The sequence below is a fragment of the Canis aureus genome, chromosome 11, assembly GCF_053574225.1.
Source record: "Canis aureus isolate CA01 chromosome 11, VMU_Caureus_v.1.0, whole genome shotgun sequence".
Classification (NCBI taxonomy): domain Eukaryota; kingdom Metazoa; phylum Chordata; class Mammalia; order Carnivora; family Canidae; genus Canis; species Canis aureus.
The window spans coordinates 10844341-10871890 of record NC_135621.1 but is presented as its reverse complement, the minus strand read 5'-3'; the positions used below and the strand labels follow the sequence as shown (position 1 = coordinate 10871890).

Here is a 27550-nt window from a genome sequence, read left to right as displayed (position 1 = left end):
CTCTGCCTCTCTCTCTGGGTCTCATGCACAAATCAGTAAAATCTTTAAAAAAAAAAAAAAATATATATATATATATATATATATATAATCAGTAAAAGTGCCTTTGCAATGTGATTGCTGGAGGACCCTGAAGGAGACGGGCGTGTGTTGAAGGCCGTGCGGATGGGACTGGCTGCACCCGCGAGGGCAGCGGCCCTGCAGAGCTGGCCCAGGGCCAAGCGGAGACCCCGCCCCCTCCACCCCCGCCCGACGGCGGCGGCGCGGGGAGCGCATCGATGAGCGCGGCCTGCGCTCGGCGGCTCGGCGGCTCGGCTAGTGGGGGCTGGAGTGCCCATCCCGGAAGTGCGCCGGCGGCCGTTGCGGCCGCGTCGTTGCCCCCGCCCGGCGGGGTCGCTGGGCTTCCGCCGCCGCCATGGCCGACCCCGACCCCCGCTACCCCTGCGCCTCCATCGAGGACGACTTCAACTATGGCAGCTGCGTGGCCTCCGCCAGTGTGCACATCCGAATGGGTACGCGCCCCGCCCCCGGGCCCCCGCCGGCCTGCCGCGCCGTCCGCCTCCCCGGGCGGCCTGGGCCTCGGCGGGAGCGCCTCCGGGGGCCGCAGGCTTCGGGGGCCGCCCTCCCCCCACCCCGCGCCCGCCGCCCCTCCCCCTGCCCCCGCGCCTCCCCCGGGACGGCGGCGGACGTGCCCCCGCGGCGCGGCTCGGGGACCGCCCGGAGCCCGTCCCACGGCGCGGCCGCCCGCGTCCGGGGCGGAGGAAGACCTCGCCGGCCTTGTTTTGGCACCTTCGTTATTACTATTACTATTACTATTACTATTATTATTATTATCATCATCATCACATGGATTTTATTTATTTATTCATGAGAGACACCGAAGAGGGGAAGGGAAGGGAAGGGAGGAAAAAAAGAAAGAAAAAGAAAAAGAAAACCGCGCAAGCACACAACTGCATGTAGGTGTACGTCACAATGACGTCAGGAGGCCCGGGGTCACGCCCTGGGCTGAAGGCAGGTGCTCCACCACTGCGCCCCCTTCCCTTCCCCCCTTCCCCTTCCCCACTTCCCCTTCCCCTTCCTCCCCTTCCGCCCCTTCCCCTTCCTCCCCTTCCCCTTCTTCCTCTTCCCCCCTTCCCCTTCCTCCCCTTCTTCCCCTTCTTCCCCTTCCCCTTCTTCCCCTTCTTCCCCTTCCCTCTTGGTGGTGGGATCCTTTCAAGTGTCTACTTACTGCTCCAGCCTCCTTTGCTGGATGGTAGGATCTGTGAGGCCAGAGGGACCGCATCCGTTCTTGTTTCACTCTTCAGTGTCTGCAAGACCTGGGACTTAGCACAAGTTTGAGTATTAATTGAGGCAGTTGCTGGAAACGGAGGCTTTAGAGGTCGATCAATATGCAGTATTAGTTTTAAGTTCTTTTCTTAAAGATTTTATTCATGAGAGACAGAGAGAGAGAGAGGCAGAGACACAGGCAGAGGGAGAAGCAGGCTCCATACAAGGAGCCCGATGTGGGACTCGATCCCGGGACTCCAGGATCATGCCCTGGGCCGAAGGCAGGCGCCAAACCGCTGAGCCACCCAGGGTGCCCTAGTTTTAAGTTCTTATGCAGTATTTATGGGGCAGAAATAAATTTGAATCTAAAATGCTTAAAAAATTAAAATGGTTCGTTTCACGTTAGTGGAATTCACCGTCTGTTACAGTTCAGCCAATTGCTTACAGAAGTTGCCCCATAGTTTCATCCTGTCCCCGTGGCTGGAACTCATCCTGGAAAAGGGATTACCAAGATCTGATGGCACTAAGACTCTTTATTTCTTTTTTTTTTTTTTTAAGATTTTATTTATTCATGAGAGACACAGCGGGGGGGGGCAGAGTCACAGGTAAAGGGAGAAGCAGTCTCCATGCAGGGAGCCCCACGTGGGACTCGATCCCGGGACCCCAGGATCACACCTGGGCTGAAGGCGGCGCTAAACCGCTGAGCCACCCGGGCTGCCCAGGCGCTAAGAATCTTGATCCCTAACATCTCTATTTCTGGAATTGGATTCTGGAATGATTTTGGCAAAGGAGCATAGTTTTTAAAATTTTTAATTGTGGCAAAACACACGTTAAAAATGTCCCTTACAGGGCATTAAAAATGTCCCACCTTCACCATCTTAAAGTGTACATACAGTTCAGGAGTGTGAAGGTTATTCACATTGTTGTGCAACCGATCTCCAGGACTTTTTAGTCTTGCAAAACTGAAAGTTTGTACCATTAAAGAACTCCCTGTTTTCCCCTCTTCCAGTGCCTGGCAAAGGCAATTCTACTTTATGAACTTGGCTTCACTAAGATTTGTCATATAAGTGGAATCATACAGTATGTACCTCCTTGTGACTAGTTTATTCCAATTAGCATGTTTTTTGGTTGTGTCCATTTTTTCTTTCTTAGGGAGGCGGGAGAGGGACAGAGGGAGAAGGAGACTCCATGCCCTTGATCTCACAACCCTGAGATTATGACCTGAGCCAAAAGCAAGAGTCTGACACCTAAGGGACTAGGCCACCCAGGCACCCCAAGGTGTATCTATTTTATAGCATGTGTCAGACTTTCCTTTTTAAGGCCGGACAATTTTCCATTGTGTGACAAAATCACATTTTGTTGATATGTTTGTCTACTTGACGCCTGCATAGCTTTGACCTGGCTGTGAATCGTGTCGCTGTAAACGTATATACAGTGCCCCCATGGGATGCTGTTTTCACTTGTTCCATCTGTCTACCCAGAAGTGGCATCGCTGGATCCAGGGTGTTTTAGTGAAAAACCTATTTTTCCCTCCTTACTAAGGAAAAAAACAGTTTTTCCTCCTCTGTTTTTCCTTTACTACTCACACAGAACACTTCAGTTCTGACCCTTCTAGTCCCCCAAAGTGTGGGTTTTTCCCCCACACCAAGCAGTTCTCCACGACACCAGCTCTGTGTCCTACAATTTAGCTCCATTCTGACACTGTCTCCTAGTGGATAGTACCGGACCCCACAGGTGAAGGGCTCAGTCCCATAAGACTGCTCCCACTCCACTTCAGATGCCAGTTGCAAGTAACAGGTCCCCAGTTACTCATAACTTGTCAGACTCGGCTCTAAATTGAAGGTTCCCGTCAATCCCTTCTTGGATTGACCAGAGCAGCGCAAAGAACTCCAGGATACCACGTTTGCCAGTTTATTAAAAAGTAAACGGGGCAGCACTGGTGGTTCAGTGCTGCCTTCGGCCCAGGGTGTGATCTTGGAGACCCCGGATCGAGTCCCGTGTCGGGCTCCCTGGGTGGAGCCTGCTTCTCCCTCTGCCTGTGTCTCTGCCTCTCTCTCGTCTGTCTGTCATGAATAAATAAATAAAATCTAAAAAAAAAAAAAAAGTAAACAGCTGGATGAAAGCAGAGTAGGAGGTCTGGGAGGGTACCAGGCACGGGAGCTTCTGCCCTGGTGGAGTTGAGGTGCATGACCCTTCCAGGATGTGGATATGTTCACCAGCCTGGAAGCTCTCTAAACTCCTACTCATCATTTTTATGCATGCTTCCTCACTGAGGCATGATCAATTATTAACTCTATTTTCAACCTTTTTCCTTCTCCCCACTTCAGCAGGGCTGAATATTCCAGACTTGTTTATGGCTTGTTCTTTCTCGTGACCAGCCCTCATCTAAGAGAGTCACCTCAGTAGAGCAAAAGACATGTCTATCACCCAGGAAATTACAAGGGTTTCAAGAACCTTGTATCAGGAACTGGGGTGAAAGATCAAATATTAGAACAAAAGATGTTCCTAGTGCTCTTATCAGGTAGGAAATTACAATTTCAAGAGCTCTGCCAGGAACCTAGGACAAAGGCCAATATGTTTTTTCTATCATCTCACAATACGGTAATTGTATTTTTAGTGTTTTGGGAAACCACCATACTGTTTTACACAGTGACAGCACCATTTTATATTCTAACCAACATTAGGTGTTCCAGTTTTTCTACATTCTCATGCTTGTTTTTCCCCCGTTTCTCTGAAAGTAGCCATCCAAATGGGTATGAGGTGGTATCTCATTGTGGTTCTGCTTTGCTTTTCCCTAGTAATTGGTGATATTCAGCATCTTTTCATATACTTGTGGGCCTTTTGTATCTTCTCTGAAGAAATGTTATTTAAGTCCTTTTTAAAAAATGGACTTTATTTCTTTTGAAGCAGTTTTAAGGGCAGCCCCGGTGGCTCGGCGGTTTAGCGCCGCCTTTGGCCCGGGGCGTGATCCTGGAGACCCGGGATCGAGTCCCACGTGCTTCTCCTTCTGCCTTTGTCTTTGCCTCTCTCATGAATAAATAAATAAAATCTTTAGAAAAATAAAATAAAAATAAAATAAAGCAGTTTTAAGTTCACAGCAAACTGAGTGGGAAGTACAGAGTTCCTATGTAACCTGTCCCTACACATACGTAAGCTTTCCTACATTAGCATCCTGCACCAGAGTGGTACATTTGTTATAACCCATGAGCCGAAGTTGACACATCATTATTACCTAAAGTCCATACTTTATATTAGAGTTCACTCTTGGTGTTCTACATCCTGTGGATTTTGACAAATATGTAATGACATAGACCCACTATTGTAGTATCACATGGAATAATCCCATTGCCTTAAAACCCCTCTGTGCTCTGCTATTCATCCCTCCCTCCCAGCAGTCCCTGGTAACCAGCGATCTTTTTTACTGTCTCCATAGTTTTACCTTTTCCAGAATGCCATATAGTTGGAATCATACAGTATATAGCCTTTTCAGATTGATTTCTTTACTTAGTAACGTATGTTTAAGATTCCTTCATATTTTTTCATGACTTGATAGCTTCTTTTTATTTTTTTATTTTTATTTTTTTTAAATTTTTATTTATTTATGATAGTCACACAGAGAGAGAGAGAGAGGCAGAGACACAGACAGAGGGAGAAGCAGGCTCCATGCACCGGGAGCCCGACGTGGGATTCGATCCCGGGTCTCCAGGATCGCGCCCTGGGCCAAAGGCAGGCGCCAAACCGCTGCGCCACCCAGGGATCCCGATAGCTTCTTTTTAGCACTGAATAATGTTCCATTGTCTGCATTGTACTTCAGTTTACTCATTTACCTGCTGAAGGACATCTTGGTTGCTTCCAAGTTTTGGTAGTTATGGTTTAAATTACTATATAAACATCCATGTATAGATGTTTTTGATTTTTAAAAAAAAAAAACTTTATTTTTTTAAGATTTTTATTTATTCATAGAGACACAGAGAGAGAGAGAGAGAGAGACAGGCAGAGGGAGAACCAGGCTCCACACAGGGAGCCCGATGTGGGTCTCGATCCCGGGCCTCCAGGATCACACCCCAGGCTGTAGGCCGCACTAAACCGCTGCGCCACAGGGGCTGCCCCATGTATAGATTTTCTGTAGTCATAAGTTTTCAGCTCATTTGGATAGATGCCAAGGAGTATAGTTGCTAGATTGTATGGTGAGAGTATGTTTAGTTTTGTAAGACACTGCTAGAGCACAGTTGCTGGATCATATGATAAGAGTGTGTTTGGTTTTGTAAGAAACTGTCTTCCAAAGCGGCTCTACCGGTTTTGCATTCCACCAGCAGTGAATGAGAGTTCCTGTTGCTCGACCTTCTTGTCAGCATTTGGTGGTGTCAGGTTTTGGATTCTGGCCATTCCAATAGGTGTGTAGTGGTATCTCGTTTCAATTTGCATTTCCCTGATGACCTATGACACTAAGCATCTTTCCTATGTTAATTTGCTCTGTTTTGTTCAGTGAGGTGTCTTGCCTCCTTTTTAATTGAGTTGTTCATTTTCTTACTGTTGAATTTGAAGAGTTATTTGTGTATTTTGGATAACAGTACTTTTATCAGATGCATCTTTGCAGATATTTTCTGTTAGTCTGTGGCTTCTCGTTCCCTTGACTTTATCCATATTTTAATTGGGTTTATTTTTTTTACTGAATTGGAGGAGTTCCTTATATACTCTAGATATTAACCATATATAGATAAATATGTACATATGTATTTACAAATTTTCTACCATTCTGTAGGTTGTCTTCTCACTATGTTGATTGTGCTCTTTGATGCACAATTTTAAGTTTGGGTGTAGGACAGTTTATCTATTTTTAATTTTGTTGCCTGTGCTTTTAGTTCATATTCAAGAAATCATTGCCAAACTCTATCTTGAAGCTCTTCCCCTGTGTTTTTTTTTCCCCCCTGTGTTTTTTTTTCTAGGAGTTTTTAGAGTTTTAGGTCTTTTTTTCTTTCTTTCTTTTTTCTTTTTTTTTTTTTTTTAGTTTTAGGTCTTATGTTTAGGCCTTGAAGTTATTTTGAGTTATTTTTTGTATATGATGTAAGGATTCAACTTCATTCTTTCACATGTGGATATCCAGTTTTCCTAGCAGTATTTGTTGAAGAAACAGTCCTTTCCTTCATTGAATGATGTTGGCATCCTTGTTGAAAATTATTTGATCATATATGCAAGGGTTTACTTCTGGTCTTCTATTCTATTCCACTGTTCTGTCTGTGTGTCTTTATGTTAGTAGCACACTATTTTGATTACTCTAGCTTTGTAATAACTTTTGAAATCAGAAAGTGTGAGACCCCAAACTTTGTTGTTCTTTTAAAGGGTTTTTGTTTGTTTGTTTGTTTTTTGTTTTTTGTTTTTTTTTACTTTTAAAGTATTTTGGCTGTTCAGGGTCCCTTGAAATTCTTTTTTTTTTTTTTTTTAATTTTTTTTTTATTTATGATAGTCACAGAGAGAGAGAGAGGCGCAGAGACACAGGCAGAGGGAGAAGCAGGCTCCATGCACCGGGAGCCCGATGTGGGATTCGATCCCGGGTCTCCAGGATCACGCCCTGGGCCAAAGGCAGGCGCCAAACCGCTGCGCCACCCAGGGATCCCTCCCTTGAAATTCTAAATGAATTTTAGCATGCATTTTTCTATTTCTGCAAAAAAGGCCATTGGGATTTTGATAGTGATTGGTGTGGGGTCAGGAATGAATGAATAGTCAAGAAAGAATTCTTGAGATGTTTTCAGTGCAGAGTTGCTTTTATTATAGTAGTGACAGGATTGCTAGGCAGAAAGAGCTGCACTTTTGTTGTATGAAGCTGGTAGTTATATGTTTACTATTCAAGGGGGAGTATTGGATCATAAATGTCTTATTTGAATTTCTACTTGTAAAACTGCTTTCTCAAGATTTCCTATTGATTGTCATTCAGCTCGATATTAACTATCAGTGAGATGTGCAAGCAGTCATGATACCCTTAAAGAATGTAGTAACTAGCACATATCAAAACTATGCAGGCTACAGGTCAGCTTTCTGGGCTAAAGGTGAACATTTTTCTGTTTCTATGCCTCATCAGGGATTGCATTAGATCAGTAGCTCTTTTTGCGTATAGTAGGGACATTTTAACAATATTAAATCTTTTAATCTGTGGACATCAGATGTCACTTATTTGTGTCTTTCAGCAGTGTCTTGTAGTTTTAGAGTACAAGTCTTTTGCTCTCTTGATTAGATTTATTTCTAAGTATTTCATTCTTTTTGATGCTATTGTAAGTGGAATTTTTTTTCTTAATTGTATTTCCCTTCTGGCTTGCTCATTGTTGGTGTATAAAAAATGCATCTGATTTTTGATTCTATACCTTGCAACTTTGTTGAATTCATTTGTTCTTAGAGTTTGTGGAATCTTTATGGTCTTGTATGTGTAAGATCATGTAATGTGTATACAAGTAATTTCACTTTTTTTCCCCTTTCCAATTTGGATTTCTTTTTCTTGCCCACTCGCTCAGGCTAGGACTTCCAGTACCATGTTGAATAGAAGTGGCCCAAGCATACATCCTTAACTTGTTCCTGATCTTAGAGGAAAAGGAGTGACGATTTCCTCAAGCTTCTCAGAAGCCCTGTTATTTGAATGGTTTTTCCATGGTGCAAAATTGGATATTTGTGAGGTTTTAACAAAGGATTTTACAATCACATTCTCTCTCTCCTCTTGCATTTTAGTATAAACAGCAAGAGGCCAGCAAGTACCTTTATTACTTTCTGGAAGTCTCCTCAGTCTAATCACCCACTTCATTAGGTACATTTTCTACTTCTGTATTTCCATAGCTGACAGTGTTGCTACATTTTTTCGCCAATACAAAATAAGAATTTTCTTACCTCCAGTTTCCATAAGGTTTTCCTCTCTTCTAGCTTATGACCTTCAGCCTCCTCAAAGGCATCATCATTCTAGAAACAGTTTCAGGGCTTTTTGAGCTTTTACCTCAGAGACCTGCTATCTTCCAGCCACTGCCTGGTTCCAAAGCCTTGCCCATATTTCAGGGTTTTGGTATGGCAGCTCCCCACTTTCAGGTACCAAAGTCTAAATTAGTTTTCTATCGCTGTGTAACAAATTACCATAAAATGCAGTGGCTTGAATAAACGTTTTTTTCTTTTCATCAGTTTCTCAGAGCCAAGCATCTTACTGATTCTAGATCAGGATTTGTTATAGGTTGTAGTCTAAATGTTGGCCGAGACTGTAGTCATCCGAAGGGCCAACTGGTGCTGAAGGCTATACTTCCAGAAGACTCAGTCACATCACTATTAGCAAAAGACCTTTTTCTCACTGGCTGCTGGTGAAATAATGTGCATCTTTCCATAGGACCACTCGAATTTCCTCACAACATTGGCAGCTGGCTTCTCCTGTAGCATTCGTTCTCAGTGGGGACAGTACCCTCCCAAGAGGGTAAAAATTGGTTCTTGATGTGGATGGCAAAAAAAGTCTCAGATTTTACAATGGTTTGTAGCTTTCCAAAAACCTATGATACAAAAACAGATGTACAATATGTTTGTGGTTTTAACAGTTTATTGGAGGACTATTAGGAAAATAATGTCCAGAAAGCTCCTTAGGTGTTCAACAATGGAAAAAGGTTGAGAAACAATGCCCTAGAGTGAGTCCTCTAAGCAAGTAGGTAGCTCTGTTACTTTGTATTCTTTAACTGATGTATAAAAAATTGCCTTTTATGATTAGTGTTAGAAATAACACACATTGTCACTTCTGCATATTCTTTTTGTTGGAAGTGAGTCTCTTGAAGGAAGTGTCAAAAGTGTGGATGTTTTATTTTTTATTTATTTATTTTTAATATTTTATTTATTCATGAGAGACACACACAGAGAGAGGGAGGCAGAGACACAGGCAGAGGGAGAAGCAGGCTCCACCTGACGTGGGACTCAACCATGGGTCTCTAGGATCACGCCCTGGGCTGAAGGCGGCGCTAAACCGCTGAACCGCCCAGGTTACCCAAGTGTGGATGTTTTAAACCACCATTCCATGAAAAGAAAGATAAAGGCATTCCAGGCAGAGGAAACAGCAAGGGCAAAGACCCAGACGTAGGAAGGAGTTAGTATGCTTGGAGAACGGAGAGGTAGCTACTGTGGGTAAAGCTAGTGAGAAAAAGAAGAGTGGCATGAGATGAGACTGGAAAAGTACATCAGTTAGGGCCTTGTAGGCCCCATAGAATCTTTGAATAAGTGTTTAAACAGGGAGTCACATGACATAGTTCAGGTTATAAAAGATCACTTTAGTGAGTGACAGCTGTGTGGAGGATGGATTGTGACAATAGATGGGACAAGAGTGTAAGCATGGAGACCAATAAGAGGACCACTATAGTAGTAGGTGAGTGATCATACAGGCTTTGTTTGACTAGAGAGGTAGTAGAGGAGACCAAAAAGGTAGACGTGCTGTACTTGGTGAGCAGAAGCTCCAGTACTTGTGGGTAGATTGGGAGAAGGGAAGCATTGCCCACATTTTTGTTGTGGGAAATGTTGGTGCTGGTCACTGATGAGAAGACTGGGAGAAGGACAGATCTGAGTAGAAATGAAGAGTTGCTGTTTCGGCCATGTTAAGTTTGAGTAGAAAGGGAGGAAATAAAAGCAGAAGGGGGAGAAATCAAGATTCAAAAAAAATTGAAAGATACTGCTCTTTGGCTTATATTCATTTCCCATCAGCTCTTTTATTTTTCTGTGTGAGCTAAGTATACATAGCCTTTGCCACGTTTATATTAGTTACTCAAAATGGGTGTCAACTGTTGCTTTTTCTTTGAATTTAATTTAAGCTTTTATTAATTTTAATTTTTTAAAGATTTACTTATTTATTTTAGAGAGTATATGCCCATGCACAAGCGGGGGGAGGGGCAGAGGGAGAGGAAGACTCTCAAGCAGATTCCACCCTGTGTGCAGAGCCTGACATGGGGCTTGATCTCACAACTCAGATCATGACCTGAGCTGAAATCAAGAGTCAGAAGCTTAACCAACTGAGCCACTCAGGTGCCCATAAGGTCTTTTTTTAAAAGGGTCTAGAAAAGTTATAATCTAGAATATAGGTATAAGGATTATTTTTATGATGAATTTATTGGGTTAGCACAGGTTTCTTTATTTTTTTTAGAAAAAAGATTTTATTTGCAAGTAATCTCTACACCCAACGTGGGACTCAGACTTACAACCCCCAGATCAAGAATCACATTCTCTAGTGATGGAGCCAGCCAGGCGCCCCCCAACCCCCAGCTTAGCACGTTTCTTTAGAATGGTTTTCCTTTTTACAAAAGTAGTAAAGATTTACTGATAATCTATAAAAAACAGATTAGCAAGGAACTGAACATGAGAATCATCCTCAGTCATGTTACTTAGAGAAAACCATCATTAACCCCTTAGTGTATATTCTCCAGTCTTATTACATAAGCACTTGTGCACACACACACACACACACACACACACATACAAATGAACATGAACTACACTATTTTGAACTGTGGAGCAGTTCCACAAAATGGTAAAGATTAATATTAACTTTTCACTGCTTAGTTGAGAAAACAGATGGAATGAGTTTGAGTTATGTGAGGTATATAATAGGATATCAAAATTTAAGAATATGATTTTTTTTGCAGTCTGGAAAATCCCTCGAGGGAATAATAGTTTGGCTTTTAGTTTAGTAATTAAATCTGCAGAAAGATAGCCCAAATAATACTGTCCATGACAGTAATACATGCTTTTCTCTGCTTTTGTGAAAAAGGTGGAAATGACCTTCCACAGCATGCAGACAGACATCAGGGCCATTTTAAGAAAGTACATTATATTGTAGATCAGTTGTGGGGATTAGCATTATTTATCTCCTTTCTGTTTAAGATACATACCTACGTTGTAGGCCAGAATACAACTGTTAACCAGTGTTATCGCGAGTCATCTGTTAAATTATAAGTTCAGTAAAATCTGTTCAGGAAAAACTCACTATATATTTTGGAAAAGATACCAACATTAATTAAGATTTAATTTGGGGTCATTTTTAAGGATTAAATCTTTGGTATTTATGAAAATTCCTTTATTCTTAAAGAATATTTATTACTTGATATTTGGCTGACATGCCATCAAAGCACTTCACCCTCACTTAGGAAGCCAGGTCTTTAGTTGGAATCCTTTTCAGAGAGAACACTTCTTGTATTAGCATTGTCATAAGAAGGAAGAGATGATGTTTCATCTTGTTTGTTGGGTAAAAGTCATTCAGCAGTGTTTTTACTGGCTGCCTAAGCACAGTGAGTGCTCTACAAAAGTTATGTGGCTCTGCTGGTGTTTTAGAATAATACAACTGAGTGGCAAAATTCACCTTTCATAAATTCAATATAAATTATTTAAAAGCAAATAAAATGTAATGAGTATCGTAATAGTGCCATTCACTTGGCTGGGTGTTTGGGATATAAAAATGAGGGAGATGTGTTCCCTATTATTAGGGAGATTTTTTTAGTCTTTATAGTTTAATGGAAGTGAAGGGCTAGGAAGTGAAGGGCCAGGGCTTATTAATTAGAAAATGAAGTGATCGGAAATACACTTGTATTCCCCTTAGGAACAGAAGGAGTGTTTAATTCACACTGGGGAAATGAGAAAGGCTGAATGTTGAAAGATGGTTAGCAGCTAAGGGGGTCAGGAGAGAAGGATATTATCAGTATGTGTACATAGAGGAGGTGGAAACTCATTTTTTTTTCTGAAACCGGTGGTGAGTTGGGTGTTCACTGTATTTATATCATCTGTATGTCAGATGACTTTACTAATAAGTTTTTTTATCATTAGGCCTTGGAGTTGATTTATGGTTGTTAATGTGCTGAAAGTAAAAATTTCTTACTGTATAGAAACTAGAGGCAGAGGTAGTATAAGTGAGAAATAAAAGCAGGTGAGTAAGTTTTATTAGCCTTTTAGGGAAAAGTTTTCATTTTGAGGAAACATTTGTACCGCTTGGAAATTAAGATTTCTTTAAAAAACTGTATCTAACCATATGCTTTCTCTTTCTGCTTTTCAGTTTCAAGAAAGATTTGTTGTTTAGAAATACTCAATTTTTAATCTTTTGTTGTATGCTGCTGTATACAAATATGTTTCATCCTTTTTATTTTGATGAAAGCATTTTCTTTTCTTCTTTTTTTTTTTTTTTTTTTTTTTTTAAATAAGCTCTACATCCAATGTGGTGCTTCAACTCAACTCAATGACCCTGAGATCAAGAATCACTGAGCCAGCCAGGGACCCCATTGCTGAAAACATTTTCATTCTGGGCTATTAATTTTTTTTTAAACTAATGCTTCTTGAAGGATAGTTATCATTTACAATTTGTGATTTCTTTGGGAGTTTTTTTGTTTGTTTGTTTAAGTTACAGACTGCATTATTTGGGCTAAGATCTAAAAATTATACATAAGAAAAGTCCATGTTTCTAAGTACAGATTTGATTGTGCTGTTCTATGTTAAATGCTTAAGAAAATAATCATATGGAATTATTTTTCTTTTTCAGCCTTTCTAAGAAAAGTCTACAGCATCCTTTCTCTGCAAGTTCTCTTAACTTCAGTGACAGCTTCTTTTTTTTTATACTTTGAGTCTGTACGGACATTTGTACATGAAAGGTAAGGTGATGAGTCTGAAACATTTTCAGCTGCTGCTTATGATCAAAAGGCCATATTATAAGCAGAGTTTTTTTTTTTCTGTTAACTTCTGAGGCTAGAATGTAAAAAAGGTTCATTATTACCTCTCATAAATCTAGTTTTGTTTTGATAAGAAACATGTTCTACAACTTAGTATTTGCCTCTGAACTTCTTAGCATACAGTTTTGTAGGGTTAAACCTTCATCTCCTCAAATAGTATTAAGAATTTTTACTGTATTTAGCTTTTTTAAAAAGGGTTTTTTTTTCTTTTATTATACTTAGCCTGGTCCCCAAAGCCTAAAATGGTGCTTGAAAAATAAAAATGCTTTAAAAAAATAATTTAAAAAAAAAAAAATAATAAATAAATAAATAAATAAATAAATAAAGGTACTTAATAAATATGTGTGTAATTTATCTTAGTGTTGGCTCATGACTAGGGTAATTTCACTGAGAAAAGGAGCTTCATATGGTTCATCACATTTGTTTAAGAGCTGACCCCAAAATAATTATTTCCTTGGCAAAAAGTTTTTTAGATTTTTATATTAAAGGGAAAATAAGCAATGAATATTTTCTTGGAAGTAGACAATTTCTATCATCCCTCCCCCTCCAAAAAAATAAAAAAGAGTTTGTTATTTAGGTAAAGTTCTTTAATTTAAATTACAGTTAATAGTAAATGTATATAAAATTTGTTTATTCTTTAATAGCTATTCTGTATTTCTGTCAAAAACAGTATGCTAATTGTAAAAATTATTCAAATACATAGAAGTTCATGAAAAAGGAAAAGTCTCCCACATTTATTGTGGGCTCTTTTCTTTGTCTTGCTGCTCCTCCCCAATTCACATTCCTCAAATTCCTTGAATGGAAAAGTAATTTCTTTTGACAGTTTGGTGTAGTTCCTCCCAGATTGCCTTTTCTTACTTTCACAAATAAAACATACAAATTTTATTAAATGGGTTAATACTATTTACACTGTTTTTAAACTTAAAAATGCTTTTAATTTTTTTCTTTCAGTCCTGCCTTAATTTTGGTGTTTGCCCTTGGATCTTTGGGTTTGATTTTTGCATTGACTGTAAACAGACATAAGCATCCCCTTAACCTGTACCTGCTTTTTGGATTTGTGAGTATTTTGACAATTTGTTACTTTAACATTTATTCCCGTGTTTTAACTTTATTTAATTGAATGCAAATAACCTATAATAGTAGCAGAACAAAATTAATATTTTTAATAAAATATTTTAAGAAATTACTTGAAATGTTCTAATCTTTTAGAATTTTTAACCTTTGTCAGTTTCAGGATTTTTTCCTGTGAATATTATGGTACAGCAGAAAAAAAATCATGAATTGGAATCTCATGACCTGGCTTTGCCACTTTCTGGTTATGTGACATTTGGCAGGGTGGTTAATTAACTTTTTTGTACCTAAGTTTGCTCATATGTAAAATGAACATATTAAAGTGGATTATCTCTGTGATACTTTGAACCTCTAATATTCTGTGATTTTCTTGGGAAAAAATTATAGCTTTAATTTCATAGACCTTAAATTGAAATTTTTCTGATTAACTTTTGTGTTTTTTTTATCTTAGTACTCTGTTCTTTTAAAGGACCACTTTGCTCAATTGATGTGCTCTACTAACTTGTTTTAAAATGATAAGTAGGGAACTTAACTTTAGGTCATGTTTGTTTGGATGTTTGTGAAAATGAAAACCCAAACTACTACCTATAAAAACCAAGCCTATAGTATGACCAGAGTGAGTTGGCAAGGCTCAAGATAGATATTTTTTAAATTATTTTTCTTGTTCTCTTATCCAGTATGATTTTGGGTTCTAACCTAAAAATTTACTTTAAAACATTTCAAACTAATATTAATAATATTTATAGTCCAATAAGAGTGAAAATGCTATTTATCAGATTCACTTGCTTTAACCTAAAGAAAGTTTGTGAATTCTGGTAACAAGTTTATATTAATATTATGAAAGAAAAGCTCACGACTTCAGAAATTTCAATTATAGAAAAGGTTATTCATTTAAATCATAGGTTCTTTTGTTTCCAGGTATCAGTATCCTCACCTAAGTTCTCTCGAGCATGGAGTTTATATAAAAGCTTGGGAACTCACCAAGAAGGGGCCTTAAGAAGACAAGGAACTAGAGGAAGGTTCTAGAAAAATGCCGTTGTAGGAAATTCAGTACTCATTTTGGCAGCACATACACTAAAATTGTAGGAAATTCAAAGCAAGAATTGGGGGTCTCCTCTCCCTTCTTCCATTACATTTCTTCTCTGTCTTACAGCTGTCCTTATATATAGTTTTCCTCTTTCATAGCTTTTAGTTTTTAGATGGTTTACTGTGGGCCTTCATATGGTTCATTAACATTTAGCTTCAGCTCCTGCTACCATTGCTTCATTCTTTAAGTTTAGATGCCTAAGTGAGAAAGAATCTGATTGGCATAGTTTATTATTGGCATGGGTCACATTGTGGATTGCTAGCCAATATAAAGCCAAGGGCTGCCAACTCCTACTCCTGTCATCTGTGACCTAGGAGAGAGGTGGGGTGGGGGATTAGGGAGGGGCACACAAAAAAAACACAGCATCATATTCAGTTCCTCTTAAACTCTGCAAAAAGCTTGCCACCTTTCAGAAAGGCTATGATTGATTTCTATGTGTATGGATCAACTTTTGCCCAGCAGGGAGAGGACCTCCTAGAAAAGTATCCACCAAATGCATATGAACAAGATGGTCACTTACAGCTACAACTACTGATCATACCCATAGGTAAAAATGGTTTAACATATAAGGAAGCATGGAAAATACATTTCAGATTATTCAGAAACCTCTGATACTAGATTACTTTGTCCTGCTCTACCAAAGTAAGAAAGGAGATGGCTCTAACCTTGTTTTAGGTGTGTGTGTGTGTATGTGTGTGCGTGTGTGTTCATATACTTAAAAGAGGGTATTATTTTAGGGTGGTGTTATATTTTCCTAGTCTTACCTGTTCTCCTGTTCATATTATCATGTTTCCTTTGGATGCTTTGAGTATGGGGTAGGATTTCTTAACCTAAAATTATGTCACAAATATCAAGAATGAGGTTTAATCATATTTTTCCAGAAAAAAAAAATGTCATCTTTTCTACCACTTCTCCAACACTTCCAACAACATTATAACAAAATGTGGCAGTGCCTTTCTTGCCTCTAGATCTATGTACAATTTTAAGGCCATTTTTGCTCTAGTTCTGATAGGTTCTTGATTTCAGGTGGGGAGAGTTACAGGGAGTGCTTCTACCAAGAGTATGAATATATAGCTACTGACGTTACTTCTCGCTTTACTGTTGTGATATGGTCTATGAGGTAGTTGGTAAAATATAACTCTAGAGTAAGCATTTATTTATTTATTTTTAAAGATCTATTTATTCATTTGACACCCATACACACCCATACACACACACACACACACACACACACACACACACACACACATGGCAAGCAGGGGGAGTTGCAGAGGGAGAGAATCTCAAGCAGACTCCATGCTCACTGTGGGGCTCAAAGCAGGGCTGGATCTGCGGACCCTAAGATCACGACTTGAACTGAAATTGAGAGTCAGATACATAACTGACTGAGCCACCCAGGCATCCCTAGAATAAGCATTTAAAATAAAACAAAGGTATGTAGTTAAGGAGAAAGTGAAGCTAGAGGGTAAAACTCAATATCCCTAAATCTTTAATTTAGGATAGGAGTTCAGCTACAGGTGACATGGGTGAAACGAGATTATTTACTTCTCTTTCATGTAAAAATCTGTGCACTGTTTAGTGAAGTTTTCAGGGACCCAGGTTCCTGCTATGGTTCAAGGACTCCTAAAGTCTTGTATTGGCATGAAATAGCTCCCACCATATCAACATTCCATCCAGTTATTTACAAAAATGAGAAGAGAAAAGGCAGAGCAAGCCCCTTTGCTTTTTTTTAGTAGTTGTATACCTGTCTACTCACATTCTGTTGGCCAGAATAAAGCCCCATGACCAGATACAGGGGAGGCTGAGAACTATGTTTAATCTGAACAGCTATGTGTCCAGGTAGAAATTCTGTTACTAGGGAAGAAAGACTAAATATTGAGAGACAGTTTCAGGACTGCCACACTAAAGCGCTATGTAAATACTTTATTCTTCCTATGTATGTGTATGATGTTGAAGTTTTATGAATATAGATATCATTTGCAATTTCATTTTTACTTTCAGAAGGTGAGAGAAATACAAACAATATTATTTCTGTATCTTCCTGTTACAGGTATAAAAAAATCTAGTCAGGGTTTAAAGAGTGATAGGATCACTATTAGAATGTAAATATTCTCAGTACATTGAGGTCTCATTTTCATTATGGTAGGCTTATTATATGTCCCATGTAATTCATGAGGCTGCTCTGAAGCTAAAATGGGATCATATATGGGAAGTCACGTGGAACTCTTAGAAATTAGGACATGTACATGACAATAGTGTAAATTTTATGTGCATTTATGTAATTTTAGTTTCTTTTTTTAGACACTATTCGAAGCTCTGACTGTGGCCTTTGTTGGTAAGCCATAATTGTGCTTCTGTATGTTACAGTAACTTTTAATGTAGATAAATCTTTTGAGTTAAAAGGTGCTTGAGACTAAATTTTAACATCATGAGATGTCATAGTTCAACTATATAGCATAGGATGAGGAATTCCATCACATGAGCTGAACCTCTCAAATTGCTGCACTGAACTGTGCTTTATTATTATATCCTCATACTTTATCAAATGACCCTACAAGAAACTTGTTAATTTCTGTTTTATATTTGGTGTTAAGTATGTGTCTGAAAGGAAGTGTCTGTTAAAATTATTTGATGTACTGTATGTAATGCCTTAAGTAAAAAATTTCGTGATTTATTAACAATAAAAATTCAGATTGTCTCAGAATGATTAACCTGGGGTACAAAAAAAGTTGGAATGAACTATTACTGTCAATAATAGTAAATTGTTACTCATTATGTTTAGTTTTTTTTTTTTTTAAGATTTTATTTATTTATTCATGAGAGGCACACACAGAGAGAGAGAGAGAGAGAAAGAGAGAGAGGCAGGCCCCAGGCAGGGAGCCCGACGTGGGACTCGATCCCGGGTCTCCAGGATCACACCCCGGGCTGAAGGCGGTGCTAAACCGCTGAGCCACCGGAGCTGCCCTCATTATGTTTAATATATTTATCTTTTCCTATTTTGTCATTACTGCTTTTAACCTTTCTATGACAGTTTTATTTAATCTATATTGTTCAGTAATTCACTTCTTTTGTAAAGGAATCACAATGTAAGTAATAATAACTACTAAAATAAATAGAATTGAAATTTTTCAACATAGAGCGGAAGGATTATTATTAATAATTACTTATTAATGTTATTATCAAGTCTATCTCTGTCCTCCCTGGCTCCCTCCATTTGTAACAGATTTAGGGAGAGCTCTATTTCATGGTTCTTAGAAATACATAGGATGGGGTAATCTGAGAACATTATTTTCCTCATTAATTGTAATATTCTTTCCACCTAATCTTATGCCAAAGTTGTTGACAAGAAGCACAATAATCTCATATTTTTTCATGTCTGCATTTGCTTTCCTAATCCTATAGTGATAGAGAAATTCCAATAATGTAGTGTTTAGGAATTAGATATTAATCCTTGAAAAATAAAAAATGACTTAATGGTTTGGGTTCAAAGCACTTCCTTTAAAGGGGATATAATTTAGCATTCTGTTAAAATGCTAAGCAACTGTTTTACAATTATAATAGTCATAGTCAAACTAGGTGTTCATTCTAAAATTTCAGAAGAGAATTTGGTATGTATTCAGGAAACCCCCAATTATGTATTTGTTGTATACATTTTTGGATATAAAGCAATTAGCGGTTGGTTCCTGGTCTCTGCAGGGTTGGTGAATGGTAGACAGCCCTAGTATTCTTCTTGCCTCGTTTCTTTGTTCGGGCTGATGAACTGGGTATCCAGTTAACCAAGCGATTGCTGGAATTGCTGCTACTGCCCAGGAATTTCCCAGCCAACCACAGGACCCAGAGTCATCCTTATTGATATTTCAGTTATATAGCACAATCACCACAGATGGTGATAAAACTAAGCTGGGACAGAGATAAGCAAGAGTAATTCTATCATATCCACCAAACTCTAAGCTAGCTAGCTGTGTCATAGCTCTCTGGTCATTTCTTTGACTTCATAATGATGTGACCACCTTATTTGGTATGAATGACTGTTTATTGCAGTATGGGTGTGGTTTTATTGTACCAGTGTTACAGGCTGAATAAAGAATCTTTTCATAATTATTTTTATTGGCAAGTAGTACAGGAGAAAAATACAGTATTTCTGTTAAATGCCAGGAAAAAAACGGTTTTATATTGAATATGTCTAAATTCATTTTTAATGTGTTTTTTAATTTTACAGTTACTTTCTATGATGTCTATATTATCCTGCAAGCGTTTATACTGACTACTGCTGTATTTCTTGGTTTGACTGTATATACTCTACAATCTAAGAGAGATTTCAGCAAATTTGGAGCAGGGTAAGTTATATATTCATGGCTATGATAGATAAATATCTTTAACATTAGAAATCACCTTAAGAGAAGTGCTATACTGTTAGCTTTGGATATTACCTTTTAAAATGAAGGGTGTTGAAGGACACCTACGTGGCTCAGTCAGTTAAGGGTGTAAACTCGTGATTTCAGCTCAGGTCATGATCCCTGAGTGAGGCTCTGTGCTCAGCAGTCTCTTTGGGATTCTCTCTCTCTCCCGCACTATCCCTTGTGCACGTGCTCTCTCTCTCTCTCTCTCTCTCTCTCTCTCGCTCTTGTACGCACATTCTCTCTTCCAAATAAACAGATCTTTAAAAAAATAAATAAAAATAAAATGGACATCTTTCTGAGTAGTAAAGCCAGGCCTTAACACTTCCAGAACATACAAGGAGACAGAAATCACTTGTTTCCGTTCTATGTTAAAAGGGAAGAGATTGCCCAAAAAAAAAAAAAAAAAAAAAAAACCCAGTTTGCTAGAGAGGCTAGGCTTGTATGCTCTATGAATGCTATGGAACTTACCTAAATTATTTAGGTCTTTGTCTTAACATACATGTTAATACATGTTAATACAAAGCCATCCACTTCTTTGTGGCAGAAACAAGGTAATTGACCCAGGTGTTGGTGATAATCAACATGAACTTCAAAAACGTTTTTTTTTTTAAAGATTTTATTTATTTATTCATAGAGACAGAGAGAGAGAGAGAGAGAGAGAGAGAGAGAGAGAGGCAGAGACACACAAACAGGGAGAAGCAGGCTCCATGCAGGGAGCCCGACGTGGGACTCGATCCAGGGTCTCCAGGATCACGCCCTGGGCTACAGGCAGCGCTAAACCGCTGCACCACTGGGGCTGCCCCAACTTCAAAAACTTTTTGACCTATTTTGATAAACCGGTATCCTTCTTCAAACTAATAAATACATGGAATGATATTTTTTATATTAGGATGATGGTACAGTGTTGCCCTCACCTGGTAAGAATGTATATACTCTTTTCTAAGCTCACAATGGCTTCCTGTTGACACATCATCAGCATCTTCTGTTCCTTTTCCTGTTGCAACACTAAAAATTTACAAAAGTCTATCTTGCAAAACATTCTTTCATCCCCCCTTTTCCCCTGGTAATCCAAATTACTAGAAATTTCTACTGGAATAAAATACAGTTGGTCAGCCAACACTGACAATTGTGCAAGATGCTTTACTTGTTTTAGAATGGAGCGTGATTTAGGGAGAGGCAACATTTTTTTCGTTTTCTGCTTTTTGTGTTTTGGAGGGGATACATAAAGATTTGAAAGATTTGCTGTCTGCTTCTTCCCATCCCATCCAACTGTGTCCCTCCCTCCCATCCATTCTAGTGTAATCTCTGGAAGTCCCATTCTGGTAAACATTCTTACCTGTATTTTGGCCTCTTCATAATATATTCTTTTTCTTTATTTCAGTGAAACTTGATTCCTCCTTGAGAACACTGCTCTCTAGCATTTTGTTCTCCCACACCCTATGTAGTTTCAGGTGTGTGTGGGGGGGGGTTAGTACTGAAAACTGCTTTAGTCCCCTGCTGCTACTTTCAGTATTTCCTTAGCATGCTGGAAATTTGTTGTTTTAAGGTTGTGTTATCTGGCTATACATTTCCTAATCTTCCTCATTACTCCCACTGATTCCCTTTGTTCAAACCTTACTTTTTTCTTTTTTTTTTTTTTTTTTTTTTTAATTTTAAATACTGTTGGGGTGCCTGGATGGCTCAGTCAGTTAGGCTCAGTCAATTAAGCATCTGCTTTCAGCTCAGATCATGCCCACAGTCCTGGGATTGAACTGATCCTGGGATTGAACCCCATGTATCAAGCTCCCTGCTCAGTGGGTAGTCTGCTTCTCCCTCTGCCCCTGCTTCTCCCCCCAGCTCATGCTCACTCGCTCTCTCTGTGTCTCTTTCAAATAAATAAATAAAATCTTAAAAAAAAAAATTCAAGTAGCTTTTATACTCAAGGTGGGGCTCGAACTCACAGCCCCAAGATAGAGTTGCATGCTCTATTGACTGAGCGAGCCAAGCACCCCAAGCCTTCCTCATTCTTGAAACACTTCATTCAGCATCGAACTACATGTTAGGCCCATCTATCACTTTAACTTCTCAGTGTCTCCGGACCGCTTCTTCAGCAACTTTTCATTTCCTTGCCACAGCTACAGTATGGATCTTGTTGCCACCAGAGATTGCTCCCCTGAAGAAATCTTAAATGCCAGTGTTGGACTTTCTTAAGTCTTCTACTAGCTCTCTCGTTTCTTTGTGCCCCCAATACCTATCTATTGTGCTTGTTCTTTAACAACTGCTGTTGCTGTAATAAACTTCTTTTTCTCAGACCTAGGGGTCTCATGTCTTCTACAGGCATCCATGAAACCATACTAGACTAATTTATGAGCTTGTGTGTGGGGTAAAATCTCAGATGCTTTATATTCTTAATACCACCTTCCTTACACTCCTTGATGCTGAAGCTTTGTAGTTTTCTTAAGGTTTAAGTATGAAAAAGTAAGTCCTGAGTCCATTTCAGTCCTGAAGGATCTTATACTCTGGTGGCATGATACTTCATTCTAACTTAGGTATTCCACATGTATCCAGAAAAATTCTGTGGCCATTCCAGCAAGAGAATTGAGAGCTGGAATCTCATCATGCCCTTAGTTCATCGGATTATAATACTATGTATACTTAATTTCGGATTTTATTTTTATTTTTTTGTTGCTAAAGAGCATATTTTCCATGATTTCAGTCCATAGTGAGATTCATGTTATGATACTTAGTAAATGATCTTTGTGCACTGGAAGAGAATGTATATTTTGCTGCTGTTGGATAAGTCTTTGGTGAATGTCAGTTAGGTCAAGTTGGTTGATAGTATTGTTTAAGTGTTATGCACAATTTGTAATATCCGCATGCTCGTTCTATCAATTAATGTCAAAGTTGTATTGAAATCTCCAACTACAATTATGGCTTAGAGTATGATTCTCTTATCATTTCTGTAAGTTTTACTTCATGTTATTTTGAAATTCTATTTTTAGATGCATAAACATTTAGGATTGTTATGTCCTCTTGATGACTCCTTAATCGTTCTGAAGTTATCATCTCTGGTAATATTTTTGTTCTAAAATCTACTTTATTAATACAGCTACCCTAGCTGTCTTTTGATTGTGTTAACATGGCACATCATTTTCCATCCTTTTATTTTTAGCTTCCTTGTAGCTTTATAGTTAAAATAGTTTTCTTATAGGCAGCATATGGTTGTCTTTTGCTTTTTGTTTTATCCAATCTGACCATCGCTGCCAGTAATTGGAGTGTTTAGTCAATGTGATTATTCATCTGGTTGGGTTTAAGTTTACTACCTTGCCATTTGTTTTCTTTCTGTTTGTCCTGTCTGTTCTTTGTACCTTTTTTCTCTCTTCCTTCCTTTGGATTATTTGATTTATCTCCTTTATTAGTTATTAGCTATAGCTCTTTTAAATAGGGGTTGCTCTAGGTTTTACAGTATATATCTTTCTTTCCTTCTTACTCCAGAATTTTTATAATTTTATGTATTTAAATAATCTCTACAACATAGGGCTCGAACCCATGACCCTGATATCAAGAGTTGCATGCCCAAAAAAGAAAAAGAAAAAAAAAAAAGAATTGCCTGCTTTATTTATTTTTTTTTTTTTTTAAAGATTTTATTTATTTATTCATGATAGTCACAGAGAGAGAGAGAGAGAGGGGCAGAAACACAGGCAGAGGGAGAAGCAGGCTCCATGCAGGGAGCCCGACGTGGGATTTGATCCTGGGTCTCCAGGATCGTGCCCTGGGCCAAAGGCAGGCGCTAAACCACTGCGCCACCCAGGGATCCCCGAATTGCCTGCTTTATGGACTGAGCCACCCAGGAGCCCCTACAGTATGCATCTTTCAATCATCATAATCTACCTCTAAATAATATACCATTTCCTGGGGCACCTGGGTGGCTCAGTAGTTGAGCATCTGCCTTTGGCTCAGGTTGTGATTCTGGGGTCCTAAGATCGAGTCCCACATTGGGCTCCCCGTAGGGAGCCTGCATTCCCTCTGCCTGTGTCTCTGCCTCTCTCTGTGCGTCTCTCATGAGTAAGTAAATTAAATCTAAAATAATAATAATATGCCATTTCCTATATAGCATATTACATCTCCTCTCCTCTACCTTTGTGCTATTGTTGCTGTAACTTTTAGTTCCACATATGTTATACACCTCATAATTATTATTTTTGTTCTAAATTTTACCCTTCAAAAAGATTTAAACATAGGTGAAGCCTTTTATGTTCACCCACATATTTGTCATTTCTGTTCTCCATTTCTTTGTGTCAATCCAAATTTCCATCTTATACTTCCTTCTAAGGAGATATATTGAGAGAGCATATATCTGCCTGAGAGATTTCCTTTTAATATTTCTTATTTATTTATTTATTTATTTATTTATTTATTTATTTGAGAGAGAGAAGTGGGGGAGCGTGCATGCGTGCTAACAGGGTGGGGGAGTGGGGGAGCAGAGGAAGAGGGAGACAGAGAGAACGTTAAGCAGGCTCCATGCCCAGTAAGGAACCTGATGGGGAGCTTGGTCTCACCACCCTGAGATCATCACCTCAGCCAAAATGAAGAGTCAGATGCTTAACTGACTGAACCACCCAGGTGGTGCCCCTTCTGATATTTCTTATATAGTGCCAGTCTCTTAATCTCCGCTTTTGCATATCTGAAAAGAATCTTTATTTCACCTTTAATATTGAATGTTATTTTTGCTGGATGTAGGATTCTAGATTTGTTGAGGTTATTATGTTTTGTTTTTTTCTGTTTTTAGTATTTTAAAGATGCCATTCCATAGTATTCTGGTTTATGTATTTTCTGACAAAAAGTCTTCTGTCTTTATCTTCGTTCATGGGTATATAATGTCTTTTATTCTCCAGCTACCCTTAGTATTTTCTCAGGAATTTTCAGTAATTTGATGAACATTTTCAGTAATTTGATTATGATATTCCTTGGTGTGTTTTTTTTCATGTTTCTTCAGCTCCTTGGATTGGCAGTTTAAAGATTTCATCAAGTTTGGAACATTTTCAGTAATTGTTTCTTCAGTTATTTTTATGTATTCCTGTCTTTCTCTTTATTGAGACTTCAACATATATGTTAGGCTTCTTGATGTTGTCCGACAGTTCATGGATACTCATTTTATTTTTTTCCTCCAATTTTCTCTTTGTGATTCATTTTGGTTAGTTTCTATTGCTGTTTTCATTTTGATAATCTTTTCTTCTTCAGTGTCTATAATCTGCTATAAATTCCAACCAGAATATTTTTTAATTTGACATAAAGTATTGTTTTTATTTTTGGAAAGTCAGCTTAATTTGTGTCTTTTAAAAATATATATCTTCCATTTCTCATGGTGATGACTTTCCTTTAAAACCTCCTTGAATATATGGAACATATTGTTTGTAATGCATTGTTTCCTAATTCTCGCGTGTCATTTTTTAATTTGTTCATATTGATTAATTTTTCTCATTGTTAGAGGTCATATTTCCTGGTTCTTTTGCATGTCTTTATAACTTTTCATTAGATGCTGGTCATTGTAAATTTTATATTGTTGGGCGGTGAATCTTTTTGTTTTTCTTAAAATATTTGGTTTCATTCTTCTAGTAAGCTGTTAAGTTCTTTGGCAACTCTCTGAACCTTTTGACGTTTGCTTTTTTAAGTACCTGTTATGTAGGCCCAGAACAGTGGTTAGGTTAGGGCTAATTTGGCCCCACTCTTGAGACAGTACCTTTCTAAGAATTCTTCAGAGCCCCATGTCTTAGGAGGTCTTTCCACTTTGGTTGGGGAGAATGTGCAGTATTCCTGGCCCTTTGTGGATTTTGAGGATTGTTTTGGCTGCTTCTCTATTGTGTTTCTTCCTCCGGCCTTTGTCATTTCTTCACATGTATGCATGATCTGTGCTCAGCTAAAGACTTGAAGGGAATTGTCTGCATATCCCCAGAGCTAGCCAGCTCTCTTCTTGATAGCTCTCTTCTTTCTGGAACTTTGCTCTGCAAATTCTAGCCTCTATGGCCTTTCTGACCATTCAGTTCTCACCACCTCAACTCAGGGAGACCAGAGGGCTCCATATGGATTCTTGTCTCCATGCTGTAGTCTAGAAACACTTTCTTGCTGGGTCAGTTACAAAGCTTACCTTTATCTGGGGAATTACTGTGCCGTGCTGCTTGCTGTTCATTCATATGTTTTGTGTGGTTTTTATTTAAGGAGGGAGGGTAAATTTGACCCCAGTACTTTCTTGTGGCCTGAAGCACCAGATGTGTATTTAGGTTTTTAAGTTTCATATTTGATAATAAAGGACTGACTGCTTAGATGTCCTTTGCCATATATTTATACTTTTTAAAATATATTTATACTTTATATTATAATGCATAATTACACATTATATATAATATGTAGGAATGGTAACTCATAAAAGTATAGCAGTGGCAAATTATGTGCATAAATTTCTATAACACATTAGAATAAAAGAGGGAGTACATTGGGAACTTTAATAGATATGCATGTTCACAGACTAATATGATATTGTTATTTGGTTAAAAAGGCAGTTTTGTTTCATTTGTTCATGTATATATTTTCTAGAAGTTTTATAGGTCTCTGTCCTAAAATCCTTCTAATGATATTTCTGCTTATATCAGTATTTTCTTTGTGTTCCAACTGAACACTTTAAAAGTGATACTTTCAACTAGTTTTGTTCGCTATAAAAACAAATGTTGAATGATGGCTGTTTTTTTCAATTTCTGAGTATTCTACATTATTCATTGTGTATTTATGAACTCTTAAATTTCATTTATTCTTTGGCAAATATCAGGATGGATTTCTTCAGAAAATGTTGCAACAGTTTACGTAGTGTTTTGGTAAAGAACAATATTCTAATTTACCAATATTTTGTTTTTATAGACTGTTTGCTGTTCTGTGGATTTTGTGCTTGTCAGGAATCTTGAAAGTAAGTTGTTTTAAAATGGTAACTTGAAATATAATTCTGGCCATGTTAATATAAATAATCTCAAGGCTATGAGAGGTACTTTTTATGATAGGACACTTAGTTATAATCTGGAACATTTGCATATAGAATGATTAAAAAATTATCTTTTAAAAAATCAAGGTCTTATGTTAATATCAATTGAAAGAAAGATGAACATATGACTTAAAGTACATAGAAAGAGGTCCTTACTTGTAATTGCTAAGCTCCCAGTGGCACATATAATTCTGAAAAAGAAATATATTTTTAAATAATTGATATTTAGGATGCTACTATTTGAAGTCAAGTGGGTAATTTAATAGAAAGGAGTATATCCATTGACTCATCCATTCATCCTTTCATCCAACAGAAAGGAGGATGAACCTTGCCTTTTTCTGCTTTTAACATTTGCATTCCAAGTTGTAAAACATTATTAAATATGTATATAGCATATGTAACTTAAGAGCAAGTAACTTAAGTATTCTTCATACAGTTCTTAAATATAAACTTACTAATTTTTTGCTTATAGTTATTTTTCTATAGTCAAACATTGGAGTTGGTCTTGGCTGCTGTGGGGGCCCTCCTTTTCTGTGGATTCATCATCTATGACACACATTCATTGATGCATAGGCTGTCACCTGAAGAATATGTATTAGCTGCCATCAGCCTTTATTTGGATGTCATCAACCTATTCCTGCACCTGTTGCGGTTTTTGGAAGCAGTTAATAAAAAGTGATTGAAAGCAGTATATGGAAATGGATTCATTAAGTAATAAAGTTTGAGATATAATTAACTATTAAAATTTTTTGTGAGTTTCTTCATATGCTACATATTTCTGAGCTATTATATAATATAGTATAATAGTAATATCTGTATTACTATTGTATAAAAGTGATTATAATTGAAATCTGTTTATATAATTATTGGATTATATACTAATAATATAAATCTTATTATTCCTTATGGTATCTCATTTCTTTTTTTAATTTTTTTAAATTTTTTTATGGTATCTCATTTCTAAGTCCTTAATTTAGAATCTCAGGTAGGAGATATTAAAATTCTGTTTTTCAATTTTTTCAAT

General features: G+C 38.0%; 1 protein-coding gene and 1 long non-coding RNA gene across 2 annotated transcripts; both read left to right on the top strand.

Annotated features, from left to right (window-relative positions):
* Positions 1–335: 335 nt before the first annotated feature.
* On the top strand, positions 336–27271 carry TMBIM4 (transmembrane BAX inhibitor motif containing 4). The gene is made up of 7 exons (XM_077913718.1): positions 336–509; positions 12776–12884; positions 13914–14019; positions 17422–17455; positions 19340–19457; positions 26409–26454; positions 26999–27271. The coding sequence occupies exons 1-7, from the start codon at positions 413–415 to the stop codon at positions 27203–27205; spliced, it is 717 nt and encodes a 238-aa protein (XP_077769844.1). The 5' UTR covers positions 336–412; the 3' UTR covers positions 27206–27271.
* Positions 14029–16986, top strand: LOC144323351 (uncharacterized). The gene is made up of 2 exons (XR_013388764.1): positions 14029–15052; positions 15587–16986. It is a non-coding gene; the product is annotated as an uncharacterized LOC144323351 (long non-coding RNA).
* Positions 27272–27550: the final 279 nt, after the last annotated feature.